The 14,342-nt window shown below is 34.4% G+C and overlaps 3 protein-coding genes across 9 annotated transcripts; all 3 read left to right on the plus strand.

The window, feature by feature from the left end:
* The first annotated feature begins 3,500 nt into the window (after positions 1-3,500).
* On the plus strand, positions 3,501-5,396 carry LOC131664125 (peroxynitrite isomerase THAP4-like). 3 transcript variants are annotated; one of them, XM_058935005.1, is made up of 4 exons: positions 3,501-3,566; positions 4,127-4,411; positions 4,634-4,788; positions 4,862-5,022. In XM_058935005.1, the coding sequence occupies exons 2-4, from the start codon at positions 4,153-4,155 to the stop codon at positions 4,886-4,888; spliced, it is 441 nt and encodes a 146-aa protein (XP_058790988.1). In that variant the 5' UTR covers positions 3,501-3,566; positions 4,127-4,152; the 3' UTR covers positions 4,889-5,022. The 3 variants fall into 3 exon arrangements, with proteins under 3 accessions (XP_058790988.1, XP_058790986.1, XP_058790987.1); XM_058935003.1 differs by having other exon boundaries at positions 4,634-5,396; XM_058935004.1 differs by having other exon boundaries at positions 4,133-4,411; positions 4,634-5,396.
* Positions 5,397-5,583: 187 nt separating this feature from the next.
* LOC131664122 (COMM domain-containing protein 8-like) lies at positions 5,584-8,401 on the plus strand. Of its 3 annotated transcripts, none has more exons than XM_058934997.1 (7): positions 5,586-5,674; positions 6,015-6,116; positions 6,188-6,275; positions 6,344-6,502; positions 6,804-6,956; positions 7,019-7,168; positions 7,244-8,401. In XM_058934997.1, the coding sequence occupies exons 3-7, from the start codon at positions 6,213-6,215 to the stop codon at positions 7,265-7,267; spliced, it is 549 nt and encodes a 182-aa protein (XP_058790980.1). In that variant the 5' UTR covers positions 5,586-5,674; positions 6,015-6,116; positions 6,188-6,212; the 3' UTR covers positions 7,268-8,401. The 3 variants fall into 3 exon arrangements, with proteins under 3 accessions (XP_058790979.1, XP_058790980.1, XP_058790981.1); XM_058934998.1 differs by having other exon boundaries at positions 5,607-5,674; positions 6,026-6,116; XM_058934996.1 differs by lacking the exon at positions 6,015-6,116 and having other exon boundaries at positions 5,584-5,674.
* A 775-nt stretch (positions 8,402-9,176) lies between these two features.
* On the plus strand, positions 9,177-11,686 carry LOC131664076 (uncharacterized). 3 transcript variants are annotated; one of them, XM_058934941.1, is made up of 4 exons: positions 9,177-9,376; positions 9,470-9,589; positions 9,669-9,794; positions 9,924-11,686. In XM_058934941.1, the coding sequence occupies exons 3-4, from the start codon at positions 9,774-9,776 to the stop codon at positions 10,869-10,871; spliced, it is 969 nt and encodes a 322-aa protein (XP_058790924.1). In that variant the 5' UTR covers positions 9,177-9,376; positions 9,470-9,589; positions 9,669-9,773; the 3' UTR covers positions 10,872-11,686. The 3 variants fall into 3 exon arrangements, with proteins under 3 accessions (XP_058790924.1, XP_058790923.1, XP_058790925.1); XM_058934940.1 differs by lacking the exon at positions 9,177-9,376 and having other exon boundaries at positions 9,396-9,589; XM_058934942.1 differs by lacking the exon at positions 9,177-9,376 and having other exon boundaries at positions 9,396-9,585.
* Positions 11,687-14,342: the final 2,656 nt, after the last annotated feature.

Consider the following 14,342-nt stretch of genomic DNA (forward strand, 5'->3'; position numbering starts at 1 on the left):
AAGAATGGTTAATACGCATGCTTTAGTAGACAAAGACCGCAATACCAAATTCATCATTTCTCTCTTTCTATTAATCGAACGTTCCCGCTTACCAGCACCAGCATTCCTTATAGGCATGCCTACTCAATCTGGAAAGTGGAAAGGTGCAGTATACTATGCGGGTGATCAGTCACAGATTGTTTCTGACACATTAAGAGATGAAAGACATCAATTCTGACACTCAACAAGACCAGTATGTACTGTAATAACTTCACCTTTCTATCAGCGCTTTTGGTTTGCGCGCGCAACTCACGTGAATTTAAATAGGAATTAAATGTGGTTCAGGTAACTTGGGAAAAGGAAAAGACAAAGTTTACTTTGAAAGAGGACTTCATTACCCGTAAGCCTCTGTGGGGTCGCAGACTTTTCCAAAATCTGCACCGCGCATATTCCTCAACCCTTCTCTTAGTTTTTCCGATAAATCGTAAATCAATATCTTAGTTGATTTACGATTTATTTTTTATGATGTCCGACAAGCGATCAGTTCATGGAGCACGTAGTGCAAACAGCCGAACCTTTTCGGCTGGGCCTTTTTTGTAGCAGGCCCGCGCGTGCACTTTTTTTCCATCAAATTTCCGCTTTCTCTTTTCCCTCTCCGACGAGTAAAAGCATTGAGTGTTCTCGGGAAAAGGAGAAGCAAAAGCCTGGCTAGGTGGTGCATCCATGCACCCCCGCGAATCACCAGAAGGACGCGACGTCTCGACGAGTGAGCATCGCTAACTCCTCGCCTCGCTACACTCACTTTGTACGCGCGCGCATACCTCGCGATACTCTGTAGTGCTCGCATGCGCATAGCACACTCATTTTTAACTCAACAATACAGTAATATTTATACAGTACCAGTGTGTTATAATAATTATTTTCAACGATCGCACCTAAACATCCATTATCTCTCCTTACGCCAAACCCAGATCCTAAACCTCTATATATAGGTAATTCTTAGCTATTTCGATTGACTTGTAACGGTATCTGGACAAAAAATCCGAACCGAAAAGTCTAGACCGAAAAGTCCAAAGTAATTAAAAGTCCAAAATAAAATTTTTTAATTTATTCTTAAAACAATAGAAACAATTTCCGGGTTGTGAATTTGTTTTTGTTTTTTTTTTCACTATTCATAACCTTCATATACATTTTGTCTAAATTTTCCGTAATGGCACTGACGACGTTGGAAATTATCCGAGTGGGTAATAAAATTTACGGGCATCTTGACAGCTTCTTGTATCAAGGGTCCGATTCCAAAGGCTGCGTGAAATATTGGAAGTGTCGGTACACCCCGCAGTGCCCAGCGCGTTTAACCACTGTAAATACCGGACGCAGTCTGATGGTACGTAAAGGTGGCTCACCAAGCTTGCACGTTGGACACGGAGCTGAGCCTGAAGAAGTTTCATCACTCCGCGTGATGTCAAATGTTACGCGTACTGCCCGGGAAAATCCGGAACGTCCGCCGTCGGCAGTTATACGAGAGGTACAAGAAGCCGACTTAGCCGTACAAGCTCGTCTCCCCAACAGCGACAACATTCGAAAACGAATACAGCGGGAACGTTTGCGACACTTACCTACAAATCCTACAAATATTCAAGATTTACAAGGTTATAATGCACTACAATGAAAATAATATTCTCGTTTCTTTTCTGACTTCATGCTTATATTTCAGAAATACCCGATGAGTTCACAAAGTCTTTAGCTGGTGAAAAATTCTTGTTGTATGATTCGTACGAAGATGACAATTACAATTTAGTTGGCTGTGGCAGAATTTTGGTATTCGCTACTCGTGAGAATTTAAATATTCTTTTTAAATCTGTTATTTGGTTTTTGGATGGAACGTTTCAAACGGTGCCCTCTATCTTTTTTCAATTATTTACTATAATGGGATCGGTAGTGCAAAAATACAGAGCGGAGCGTAAAATTGCTCTGCCCCTCGTCTACGCACTTATGGAAACTAAAAAAGAAGAGGCCTACTCGAAAGTACTCGAAGTAACTCTATCGCTCGCTGAAGCAGCAGGTATCCGAGTAAGACATCCTGTAACTGTTATAACAGATTTTGAAATGGCAATTATCAATGCTGTAAAGAAGCATTTCGAAGCAGATATTATAAGACTTTGTTTTTTTCATCTCTGTCAAAGCGTGTAGCAAAATTCAAGCAGAAGGTCTTCAGCAACAGTACGGCGATGAAAATGATCCGAGTATCCGTGAAGCTATATTTATTTAAACGCTCGCGCTTACTTTCTATTTTCTTATGCACGTAGTTTACTGCTCTTACTTCGCGTACCTCACGATACGTGACGTCGATTCGTTGTGACGAACGGACACGTCACCTTGCGTCTATAACATATGTTATATATATATGACAGGTATGAAATAAGGCGCAAGCGCAAACAGCATATGTACACCCGCGAGATTTATGAACGTCGATAATATAAGCGAAAACGTGTAAATGGTCACTTGAAAATGCAACGCTTAGTAAGAATATTCAAAGGGAAAAACAAACGAATAAAGAAAAATTTATTGCACTACAATCTTGACTACGGCATCTACTCGAGCGCGCCGACGTCTGCGCTACACATGTTGCTCACCTGGACAAATTGCGAGCGCAAGATTAGCATCGGAGCAAACAGCAGAAAAAAATGCTCTAATCCGGCAATAAAGGATGAAGCACGTAGGTCCGAACGTGCCGCGAAAACTTTTCCTTTTTACTGCACCCTTTCTTCGAGGCCTTTCTCGAAGAAAAGATGACGCCCACTTCATCAAATGATTGGATGCCGAAAAAACTCTCACTCTTCCCTCTCTTTGGAGGTGTTGATGCTAAACCTACCCCTTTGGGAGTGACAGAGGGGAGCGCCGAGGAGGACGCTCCAGGACAACGACAAGGCAGTCAGAGCAGAGCCCTCACGAGAGAAACTTGTTAAATTTTTCTTGTATTTTACGTCATTAAAAAGCAATTGGCAGTTTGAAGCATAACTGATCTCTGTTTTCATTTGAATTTTCCACGCTACCCAAATTATAAAGTCGGTCAATGAACGCTCTCATTCCTTATTTATCGAGTCACGTTCAAATTCATCACGCGCTTACAACTAAATACAGATTATTCATTGTTCGCGCCAACGGTAAGAGTGGGGTTATTACATCGTCACAGTACTGCGTAGCCATTTGTCCGCGTTTGTAGAGACTTTAAGGAGGCGCGCATTTTTAAATAAAGAAAATAAAAAATAATAAAACTCAATAATACGATTACTATATATGAAATTATTAATGTTAATATTAATTATAATATGACAATAGGCGCACAAATGGTTGCGCAGTACACACTGGTCTTGCTATGTCTAATAGTGTCCGAATTGATGTCTTTGAATATGTCAGAAACATTCTGTGAACACCCTTATAATAGTCATGTGTCAAAACTTAGGTCATTTTGGAAGTATCAGAATTATTCTGTAAACACCCTTATTCTTTCACTCCAGCGCTGACAATACATCACGTTGTTGTAATTGCTTTTGAATAAACATTAACTATCACCTTAGCACTTTAAAGTAGGTGAAAGTAAAGTATTAAGATTTTATTAAACATTTTCACTGAATCAAAATTTAAATATAGGCAGAAGTATTTATTTTATATCAAAGAAAGTTGAATAGGTTATTGTAATATTTATATTTTAAGTTTAATGTGAATTTTATAAATTTTTAGATGTGCCAAATTACATAACTTATATACAAGTATTTAAAATATATAAGTTATTTAAGAATTACTATAGAAATTGTAATCTTATAGATCAAGGAATATTAACTTTTATTATTATTACATAGAATCTTAAACTTACTCTGACCAAAACACTTATTATTATTATTATTATTATTTATTATTATTATTATTATTAAAATAATAATAATTATTATTATTAAAAATAATAATAATTATTATTATTTATTATTATTAAAAAATTTGTCAATCTATATTTCTTATTAACAATTTTGACATGCTGCTTGAGAGAGAAAAATCATTTGAATTTAAAATAAAATAATGTGAAATACGAATGGTTTATTACATTTATTGAAAATCAAAAATAGCTGGTTTGTATTTATTCTTTTTCAAGTTGCAGCAAAAAGAAAATTTATAACAATGCCTGGAACAAGGTGTACAGTTGCTGTATGTAACAATAGTTATGACAAAACTAAAAGGGCTGGTATAAAAATAAAATACCATAAATTTCCAACAGTTCAACCAGTTAGAGATATTTGGATTGAAAGAACTGGAAGAGGTGGTAAATGGAACCCAGATTCTTGCCATATCTGCTCAGCTCATTTTAAAGAAGATGATTACAGACAAGACTTATGTGATTTTCCAAACAAAGTTGATACAAAACGTTTGCGACCAACTGGTAAATAGATTTTTAATTCAAGACTAATTTATCAAATACATTTTTGTTTCTACCTTTCACTCAATTCAAGTTTATATCATATACCTAAAGTATTTATCATAGCATTTTATATCTTCATAAATTTATTTTATGAAACAATTGTTTAACTTGATAATTTCAATGTAATCTATATTACCATAATACATAGTTTTATTAACTTATTTGTAATCAATTTCATTTCAGCTGTACCATCTTTGTTTTTGACAGAACCTCCACCAATCAACATAACATTATTAACACCACGTAAGAGAAGAAAAATATCTTTGAGTGACAGAACACCTAGTTATTCAAATGAAGATAATATTATGTATTCACAAGACATCTTAAATCATACCGATGTAATAAGTGACTATTTTGATGATTTGACAGAAATTAACTCTCAATTAAACTTAGAAAATTTGCACTGTCTAGGGAAGTATCAAAGGAATGGTGACTTGAAATCAAACGAAGATACATGTTATTATCCATCTAAAAAACCTTGTATAGTAATGAAAAATATTGCTACAGAAACTAAACCTGATTATTTTTTAGATAATTATCAACATTTGATGGATGAAAATGAGAAACTTAAAAGTAAATTAATTAAGCTAAATCTTAAACATGAAAAACTTTTGTCGAATATGAAATTTTTAGTATCTGAAATAGAAAATTTAAAATTAAATAGAGTTATACATGAGCTTTAAAAATCTTAAAAATTTTTAATATAAGTTTCACATATTTAATAAATGAGAATAAAAGATTTTTCTGGACTAGTTGAAAAAATAATAACTGTTATACTAAAATTGATGAAACTCAATTTTGTCTTCTTTACATGACAAGACTGCTTAAAGATGTCAAAAGTTAATGTTAGTTTGTAAATATATGTAACTGCTTGTGTAAGTTATTATTTAGCTTTTAAATAGGACTAAATAAAGCTTGAAAACTTTATTTTATAATTTATTTTTTATTAAGATAGCTATAACTTGCAGTGCAAGTTACAAATATTTTTTATAATGTCTTTCTAAAAAAATAAAGAAATTTAAAAAAAAAAACTAGTATTCATTCATTTTAGTCTTGTAATTTTCTTCATTTCAGTTCAATTTCATACGTAGATGTAAAGTGTTGATATTATACTTACGAAATAAACCGTTTAGTGTAGATGTAGATCGGTCGACTGATCGTTTTTATTTAGAAAGAAGTGACTGAAATGTAAAGTATTTTTGTTTTAGAACTTTTCTATTATTGGTGAGTACCGATACATAAAAGATAATATAAATTAATACATATGAATAATGAAAATGTTAGCATTGATTAATAATTATAACAAACTTAAAGTTAACCTTAAATAAGTGTTTGTACATTTAGGCATCAAAAAAATAGTAAATTGTTTTGAAAGCATTTTAATGACATTGTGGAATAGAATAATTAAACGTTATTTTGGATCACTATGAATATAATTTAATTTTTATTTTATAAATTATAAATGTACATAATAGTTTTACTATACATAGTCACAACAGTAATCCATATTAATATTAATGTAATTAATACAATTCTTGCTGTATTAAAATTAATACATACCTAGCAATGCACCAGGTACCTCCTGTATCTCTGCAGCGTTACAAATAAACGTAGTTCTTGCAGTTACAATAACTAACAATAACAATTTAATATTATTTAATTTTAGGTAATTGTCAATCAGTAAATGTATTATATATAATTTTATGTAATTATTGATAAGTAAATATATTATTTCAGAATTTTCTCTCAAATTTCTTTAGAGATGGATACTGATCAAACAATCTCAGGACTGTTCAATAAAAATGAGCCCGAGAAATTAAACAAAGTATAATTTCATTGAGAAATTTTATTTTTATACTTTTCAATATGTTTATTAAAATAAGTATTTTATAGTTTTTGCATGAATGTATTGATCAGATATGTGGTTGTAAGGGACCACTGTATCAAAAGTATTGTAACTCAAGCTGGACCAAGGAAGAATTCAATGATTTTTATATACAAATACTAAAACTACTACATAATCCTAATAGTTTATATTGTGATATAGAAAAAGTTAGTATAAATATATGTCTATTTAAATGCTCTATGTTTTACAATTATTGTGTGTAATTATTTAATAAATAAATATCAATTTTGAAACTCATTACTAATTGAAATATTAACCATAATAAAACAGGATGTATTTAATGATTTTGAAATTTAGAATATAATAAATTCATAACTTTACAATAGAAATATTTCTATAATTTATTCCTTATCAAGTAATCTATATCTTAATTAAATTATAGCAATTTAACTTTTGCTTTCTTTCCTCATTCTGTAATAGAAAATATAACTACTCAAAATGTTTTAGATGTCATTAGAATTTCATGAACTGCCAAAGCACATACAAGATGCAATGATGACTTGTCTTAAAGTACGCAAAAGTGAATTAACTGATGCTCTATTATACCACTATTCATCCAAACATAAACCAACTTTATTAAACTATGATTGGAGTTTAAAGGTAATTTTGAACATCTTATGAATATTTTTTATAGTTACTCATAATAATATATTCATTTGCAGTATGTAATGGGCTCTAGTACAATGGTATCTATACGTGAGCCCCTTTTACAACTAAACTTAATTTGTAAAGACAAAAAAGAAGAGAATATTATTAAATTAGAACTCGATGAAAGTGAATTAAATATGTTAATTGAAACATTGGAAACAGTTGTAAGATAATGATTAAAATTATACTGTTATTATTATATAATTGTTAGACATTTTTTTATGGTGGTTCAAAAACAGGCGAATCCTCTACGGACCATGTGACGGAGCGATCGATCATCTCAAGCTGGGCTGCTATAGCTAACAGCCACGACATTGGAGTCGGCCTGACTGTTTAAACCTGCTTTGCTCTGATACGGCAGCAGGCCTGTCGTGGCAGGGAGAAGTAATAATATCCACCTTTGTCTATTCTCCAGCGGGGAACCGCGTTAGCATTACTTCCCACTGGTGAACTTGTGTCATATTCTTTTTATCGTCATATCCTTTGCCTCATCCTATTCATTCGATCTTTTATACGCATTCGCGCTCATTTGCACTCGTCATTCACTCGACTTCCAGATAGACATTATTCTACTTCAATTTAAAATCATTACAGTGCTAAACGAACAAAGGTTTTAAAAATTAATATAAACTTTATTATCAGATCAGTTTTATACACACACGCGCGCAAGCGAGCGCGCGCAAGTTTTTGATGCTATTGACGGGAAAGTCTATTGAACATTCTTATTGCACTCTAGGAAACTGCTGCTCTTTGGGACTATTAATTAGAGAATTTGTTTTACAAGATTTATGTAAAATAAATTTCATAAACACCCTTTCCAATAAAGAAATTGTGAATCCGATGATATTATTTACTACCGTTATTTTTGAATACATTAATATCGACTTTTCGTTCAAAATACACTATAAGCAGCTACATATGCATTATCACGTTTACATCTATTATATTTTATTGTTTTGTCCATCTTTAATTAATTTATTGCTGCGTTATTTATTATAAAATAAATATAACGCACGATATATCGATAATTATTGCCTTCTCGTCGTACGAATTCAATTTTCATATGACGAAATTGCGTATAACAGTGAGTTACTATAAGGTTACTATAAAGTTGGAAATCGAAATATATCAGAACCAATTATAAGTTCAAACTTGTAGCAAAAATTATAGATCTTATCTTTTGTAGAAAGCAATAAGTTGACAACATTCCATGTAAAATCCACAATGTCATCATTGCTCGAAAAAGTTTTGCAAACTCCTACGGCACGTTATACTATCCTATTCTTCAAAATGCATAAAATATCGTTCCAGTTGCTTTCATTTTTATTGTATTATGCATAATTAAAATACAGTGTGATTGATTGTACGAAGAATGAATCTTATTACTCCTTAAGAACAACGACTATCAACTAATTATGTTTGTATATATTTATTAATTTTCTTTCAACCACTTATTTAAAAATAACTTTGTAATGTTATTACATAAATCATCAAATACTATCATATTTTTCTGTACCTGGATAAAAGTTTAAATAAGATATTAAAAAAGATAAATTGAAAAATAATCGGTTATTATAAACGTGTGAATTTTTAATACTTTTGTTATTCCGCTTTTATTGAATCTTGATCGAATAATATTAAGGTATTTATATTTTAAAGTGCTAATTTTATTTCTCCTTAGCTGAGTTTTGGAAAATTACTTCAACGTCGTTGGTCAACTTTAAATAGTCCTTCTATCGTATCTAAAAGTACAAGTAGCTCATTGATCATTATTGGCTTTCCCAGACGGTGTCATACGATCGGTAAATTTATTTCTCGTACCATTTGCAACCAACGCTACCAGGATTCAACCAACAACGGATGTTTTGCTGAATTTCATTGTTATTAATCAAATGATAATTAAACATAACTGAAGAATTCGAAATTCAATCTATAGGGACTATTCAATGTTTTATATGTATTTGAAAATACCCCTAAATTAGAGAATTGATGAAAATTATTAGTATCAACGTTGTTGAAGAGAAAACTATAAGGAATTATCTTATTTATTGCAAGAGATAATCTTAAGCTATAATCTAGATTCGGATTAAAAAATCGGCTTTCCTTGCATTGGTAAGGGCTACTATAATCCAATTTATGCTGGGATTAGCAAAAACACCTCAGTAATGAAGCTTATATAGACATATATACACACTTAAGAATTAAAAATTTACTACATAATAGATATACAGTACGTTAGACTGTACGAAATAATTGCAATCCTTTCAATCAAATTAACAGTTTTATTTTTGATGAGCTACAGACTTTAAAAATGAGCGTTAGATAAATATTATTTGTTGTGATATTGAAAACGCTGCGGATGATTACGTCGAGTATGTTGGTGCACTCAAATGCAAAGATAACATTGCGTACTATATACGTCTCTGTTCCGGAGACTATAGAACTAATCGAATCTGATATTCCAGAACCGACCGAGTGATTAAAGGTGTGGTGTACGAATCTTCGAAGTATGGATTAAGACAACAGCCATTGGTTTTCGCATTGGACTGTCGACGCCTAATCGAATTTTCACAAGGTGTCAGTATGTAAGGAACGATGATTTTATTTACATGGTGAAATTTCTTCCCTATTGAATTTAATTGATTTACTGAGTTGCTCGTTTAGTTTGACGCATCAGCATCGCCACAGTAGCAAGTAATTGACGTAATAAAATAAAATATATCAGCAAGCACCCGCAAGATCTGCTGGCTTAGCAAGAGAGATATTGACATGGACTCAAATGAAGTGCCGGTAAGCGTGTCGAATAGATTTTGTTGATATGACGCTCAATTTTTTTCAATCGTTTCAACTAGAACCGCGCGAATAAATAATCCGTTCGAAGCGTTAGCTTTGTCAACATTGCTACGATATTATTTGCAGAGTACACCGTGGCAGGGCGTTTCTCAAGATGAGCCACCTTGCGAGCCACTGGATTTGAGGGTAGTTAAGAACGGAGACAACGAGGAGTGCAGACTATGCCCGCCAAGTCCTCAACGCAAGCGTTCCATTTTCTTCGATGCTCTGCACTTGAAAAATGTATCGAGGCCAGTTGCCGAAGTGAAGCCGTTCAGCTGGACGGCTCCGGTACCCGAAGATTTGTCCAGTATGAGCTCTGCCCAACTGTCCGCTCCTTCGCAGTCAATGAGTGTCACGGGTATCGTGGCTGCCGATTCAGGTATCCCAGCTCCGGTTGAGGAATCCAGAAGCAAAGCGGCTCTAAAGTTCTGTCTGAAAAAGTGCGGCGAGTTCAGTTTGTACTTTCGATCGAGCTCCAAAAAGATAGTCGCACCGAGCAACTGTCGCTTCCGAAGTCTGCTCACGAGCTTGAAAAACACCGTAAAGAGCCTAGCCAAGTCAGTGCCGTCGACGAACGTCATCAGTCGAATCCATAACTCCGTGATCGACAAGATCAAGGAAAAGCGGATGCAGGACTGCCTGAGATTCAGCTTGTCCTTCATCCCCTTCAACAAGCGTAAAAAAATCAAGGGCACGGGCAGCGCTGAGCCTGTACCGTTGGCAGCTGGGACGAAACCGAGCGAGACGACCTTCGTCAATCCCGTGAAAAAGCCCGAGCTTGCGCATATGGCTGGATTCCCATTCGCCAAGCCAAAATTTTACGTGTGCAGCTACTGCGACAGCCGATTCTACAAGCTGCCGATCTACATCAAGCACATAAGGAGGCACGCCGAGATCATTAGATGCGACATCTGCTGCAAAGCCTTCTCCTCGGTCATCAACAAGAGGCGCCATCAGCTCCAGTGCCGCCAGCGAGTTGCTCGATCAGTCAGGCGCCCGTCGTCCTTGCTGACTAGCTCGAATCTTAATTGAATGTCGCCAAGACATTTTAAGTATAACCCACATTCGGCATTGGCAATGAAAGCGCCGAAACGCGATAATGAAAACACGTAATGTACAAACACTTGCGTATGCGTACGTCTCAAAGTTAAACTGCATACGTTTATATACTCACGACATCCATGAATAATTTTATCCATTACGGAAACAGACCGCGAATCACTATTTTTTTCTTTTTACGATTACCTAAGTAAGGTACGTACAAGTTTTCTACACTTAGCTTCAAGATTTTGCGTAGAAACATATTTTAACAAGTTATGTCAACAGCGTTATCGTAGAAAGTTCGCTCACTTTTGAAAATACGCCTTCAAGCTATTTTTATAGCATTGTCTTATTTATTGAGAAACTATGCTTCTCCAAATGAAAAATATAAACCAATTATTGCGAAATGTTATTAGTGAGGATACTTTCTTCAATTGACCTTATGTTATTTTAATATTAAATTAGCATCATGCACCGACTAGGATACTTGCGTAGGGTCATTATGAAATCTACTCGGTATTCCCGCAATAGTAATTTTGTTATAAAAGCCGAAGCTAATATGAAATTAGAATTTATGAGCGTGTCTAAGTTTTTTACTAATAATAATCAATTTTTCTACATAAAAAAGCACGCAGATATTTCTTACACAATTCATTGCAAACGTCATAGTTAACATTTAAATCATGACTTAGTTCTTTTGTCTCATGAACTATATAATTAGTGTAATTAATAGTGCCGCGAAGAGGACTTCGTTATGTAGGTAGTTTTGCCTCCATCATGGATTATCTCAGCGTTCCCCCTTTCAATTTCACTATGTTAAATTGTTTTTATTTTAATTTTGTCAAATATTATAGCAGAATTACAGAACGCAAAATATATTTTTTCAAGACTAGTTATAGTGGTACTGTATAAATTTAGAATAAGATATCGTATGCCATCTAGACCTTATAAACCTAACTTTTGAATTCCATATGGGACGATTTATTATCTACCAATATACGTTTTACATTAGTTACAGCTAATTTTTTGTAGTGTAATTTATACAATTTTAAAGAATTTATTGTTCTTTATACTTCATATAAAAATGTATGAACAATAGGATTCCGTTCTAAATTTAATGGAAAGCTACATAATCAACATATAAATTTTTTATAGAATATCCCAGGGAAGCTGAAAATGTAATAAAATCTGAATTCGTACATTTCATTTTAATAATTGTGTACAAACGACATACAAAAGTCAAACAAAACACAAACAAAATTGTATAATTAACCCAAAAACTACAGTAACTCTGCTGTAACATTAATTCATCCATCCTTCTGATTGAGTTTGAAAAGGCCGTGAATTATCGAGATTATAATAGTAATTGTGTATATTATAATGCGGAGGATAAAAATGTTATTTGTTTTTTTAATAAATTCGTTATAGAACATGTGAAAGTTAATTTACTTTCAATATTTTGTAATCTTTTGTACTGTAAATCAAAATTAATAGCGCGTTATAAATTATTATAAGTAATAGCTAATTTTCAATAAAAAATGAAACAGAGCGAGGAGATAGAAAGACTGCCGTGCGCGGACTATGGTTAAAGCTATAAGTACTTGATCTCTGACTTGGTACCCCACACGACTCGGCGTTGCCCTAAAATTCGTGTCCGCCCGTAAAGTTGGATGCTTGAGTTTATGAGATTATCGAGTTGAAAGGCATGGCCATTACGATATACCGATCATTTAAACGAAAATACAAATAGCCCCAACACGTTGCGGATATTTTCGAGCGAGAAAGATCTTAAAGAGCTATGCCAAATATGATTTTCCACACTCAACATTGGTCGAATGTATACGAGACACGATTTAAAGCACGTTTGCCTTCCCAGTTTCTCCAATGTGAAGAGGTCATACTAGGCTGAAATACTTTCTCGTGCATGTATCTAACTTTATCTATCAATGCGAGATTTTAAGCATGCTCAATTCTTCGGGCCTACATAAAGCCGAGTTCAGAAAAGGATTGTAAGATGTGCAGGGAATCGTTTGAAGCGATAGTCTATATAGGAATCTGTCCTTACTTGGTCTGCAAGTCGAAAGTGAGCTTTAGAGTTTTAATGCGCCGCCAATCGCTAATTGAACACGCCAATCATCAACGAGCTAATCGTTGGCCTTTGTTAATATATTTTATCACTCTCACAATTCATCATCTAAATTAAAATTCCAATATTGAAAGCCAACCCTGCATAAAATCAATTGAAATAAAATCAACAACTCTGTATATCAGTTGTAATTTCGCAGTCATAACGAGCAGACGTGTGTCGCGATCTCTGTTTACATTAGCCTAGTGTAGTGTAGTGATATGTAAACGTCTCTACGTTGAGGTCTCAGTATACACTCGGAGTTACATTTTACTTTTGTGTGCTTTTCGCAGTTTTCCAAACTGCATAACTCTTTAGCAATGGCTTCCATAACAGGGGGCCTTGCGAAAAACTCAAGTTCTTCTACCCAAAAAGCTAACTTCCCATCCTACGCACAAACCATCTACCAACCAAAAAGCGAGCACGCCATTGTGATCGAAGCTATTGACGGTCTCTCTATCGATGATTATATTGATGGCCTCGAAAAACTAATCGATGTAAGCCTCATCAAATTCATGTCCAAAATCTCCGGCGGTCGTGTTTGTGTTTTTCTCACTTCAAAAGCATCTGTCGAAAGTCTTGATAATCAAAAAGTACAAGTTAAAGAACATAGTCTCAGTATCCGCCCTCTCATCGAAAAAAACAAACGAGTGGTGATCTCAAACGTCAATCCGGCTATTCCAAACCAAGTTATTATCGATGCGCTGACCGGAAAAGGCATACATCTTGTCTCGCAAGTTCAGTTCATCAGAGCAAGCACGAGCAAACCCGGCCGTGCTCATATTCTCTCGTTTCGTAGACAAGTGTACATCAAAGAAGGCGAAGAATCTCTCTTACCTCAATCGCTACCGATAAATTATAACAACACAAACTATTGGATATATTTCAGCACCGATTCTACCAGTTGCTTTGTTTGTAACCAGCCGGGGCACATAGCTAAGCAATGTCCGAAGAATTCCTCTTCTCCACCATCACCGCCTATGGGTACCCCCTCTTTAACACCGACTTCGACGTCGACGTCGGAGCATGGGGACTCTACTGATATGATGAACTATGCTAACCAATCAAGCGAATCGACAGATCCCGCTGCCCTAGTAAACACTACGAAAAGACCTCTGTCTCTCTCTAGTCAATCTTCTGCTTCTACGACGACTGTTCCCAAACAGAGCAGAAATTCAGCCAAGCCTACTCACTCTTCGAACCTAAATTCTAAAGAGCAGATCAAGCCTCCTGCAAAGAAAAAAATCAAAAACTCCTTTTCGCAAGATAACTCCTCTAGTGAGATGGAAGCCACTGATATCGACACTGCCCTAATAGAAATCAAGCAGGAAATCACA

This window comes from Phymastichus coffea, unplaced genomic scaffold (genome assembly GCF_024137745.1).
Source record: "Phymastichus coffea isolate CEN01 unplaced genomic scaffold, Cenicafe_Pcof_1.1 PCOF00040, whole genome shotgun sequence".
Lineage (NCBI taxonomy): Eukaryota > Metazoa > Arthropoda > Insecta > Hymenoptera > Eulophidae > Phymastichus > Phymastichus coffea.

What these genes read in the sequence shown, in the direction of transcription:
- LOC131664125 (XM_058935003.1), top strand. Translation starts at nt 4,153, where the DNA reads ATGCCTGGAACAAGGTGTACAGTTGCTGTATGTAACAATAGTTATGAC. An exon ending in AAAACGTTTGCGACCAACTG is followed by an intron (nt 4,412 to 4,633) that starts GTAAATAGATTT and finishes ATTTCATTTCAG; the next exon opens with CTGTACCATCTTTGTTTTTG.
- LOC131664122 (XM_058934996.1), top strand. Translation starts at nt 6,213, where the DNA reads ATGGATACTGATCAAACAATCTCAGGACTGTTCAATAAAAATGAGCCC. An exon ending in AGCCCGAGAAATTAAACAAA is followed by an intron (nt 6,276 to 6,343) that starts GTATAATTTCAT and finishes AGTATTTTATAG; the next exon opens with TTTTTGCATGAATGTATTGA. An exon ending in TTGAAACATTGGAAACAGTT is followed by an intron (nt 7,169 to 7,243) that starts GTAAGATAATGA and finishes GTTCAAAAACAG; the next exon opens with GCGAATCCTCTACGGACCAT.
- LOC131664076 (XM_058934941.1), top strand. Translation starts at nt 9,774, where the DNA reads ATGGACTCAAATGAAGTGCCG. An exon ending in TGGACTCAAATGAAGTGCCG is followed by an intron (nt 9,795 to 9,923) that starts GTAAGCGTGTCG and finishes TATTATTTGCAG; the next exon opens with AGTACACCGTGGCAGGGCGT.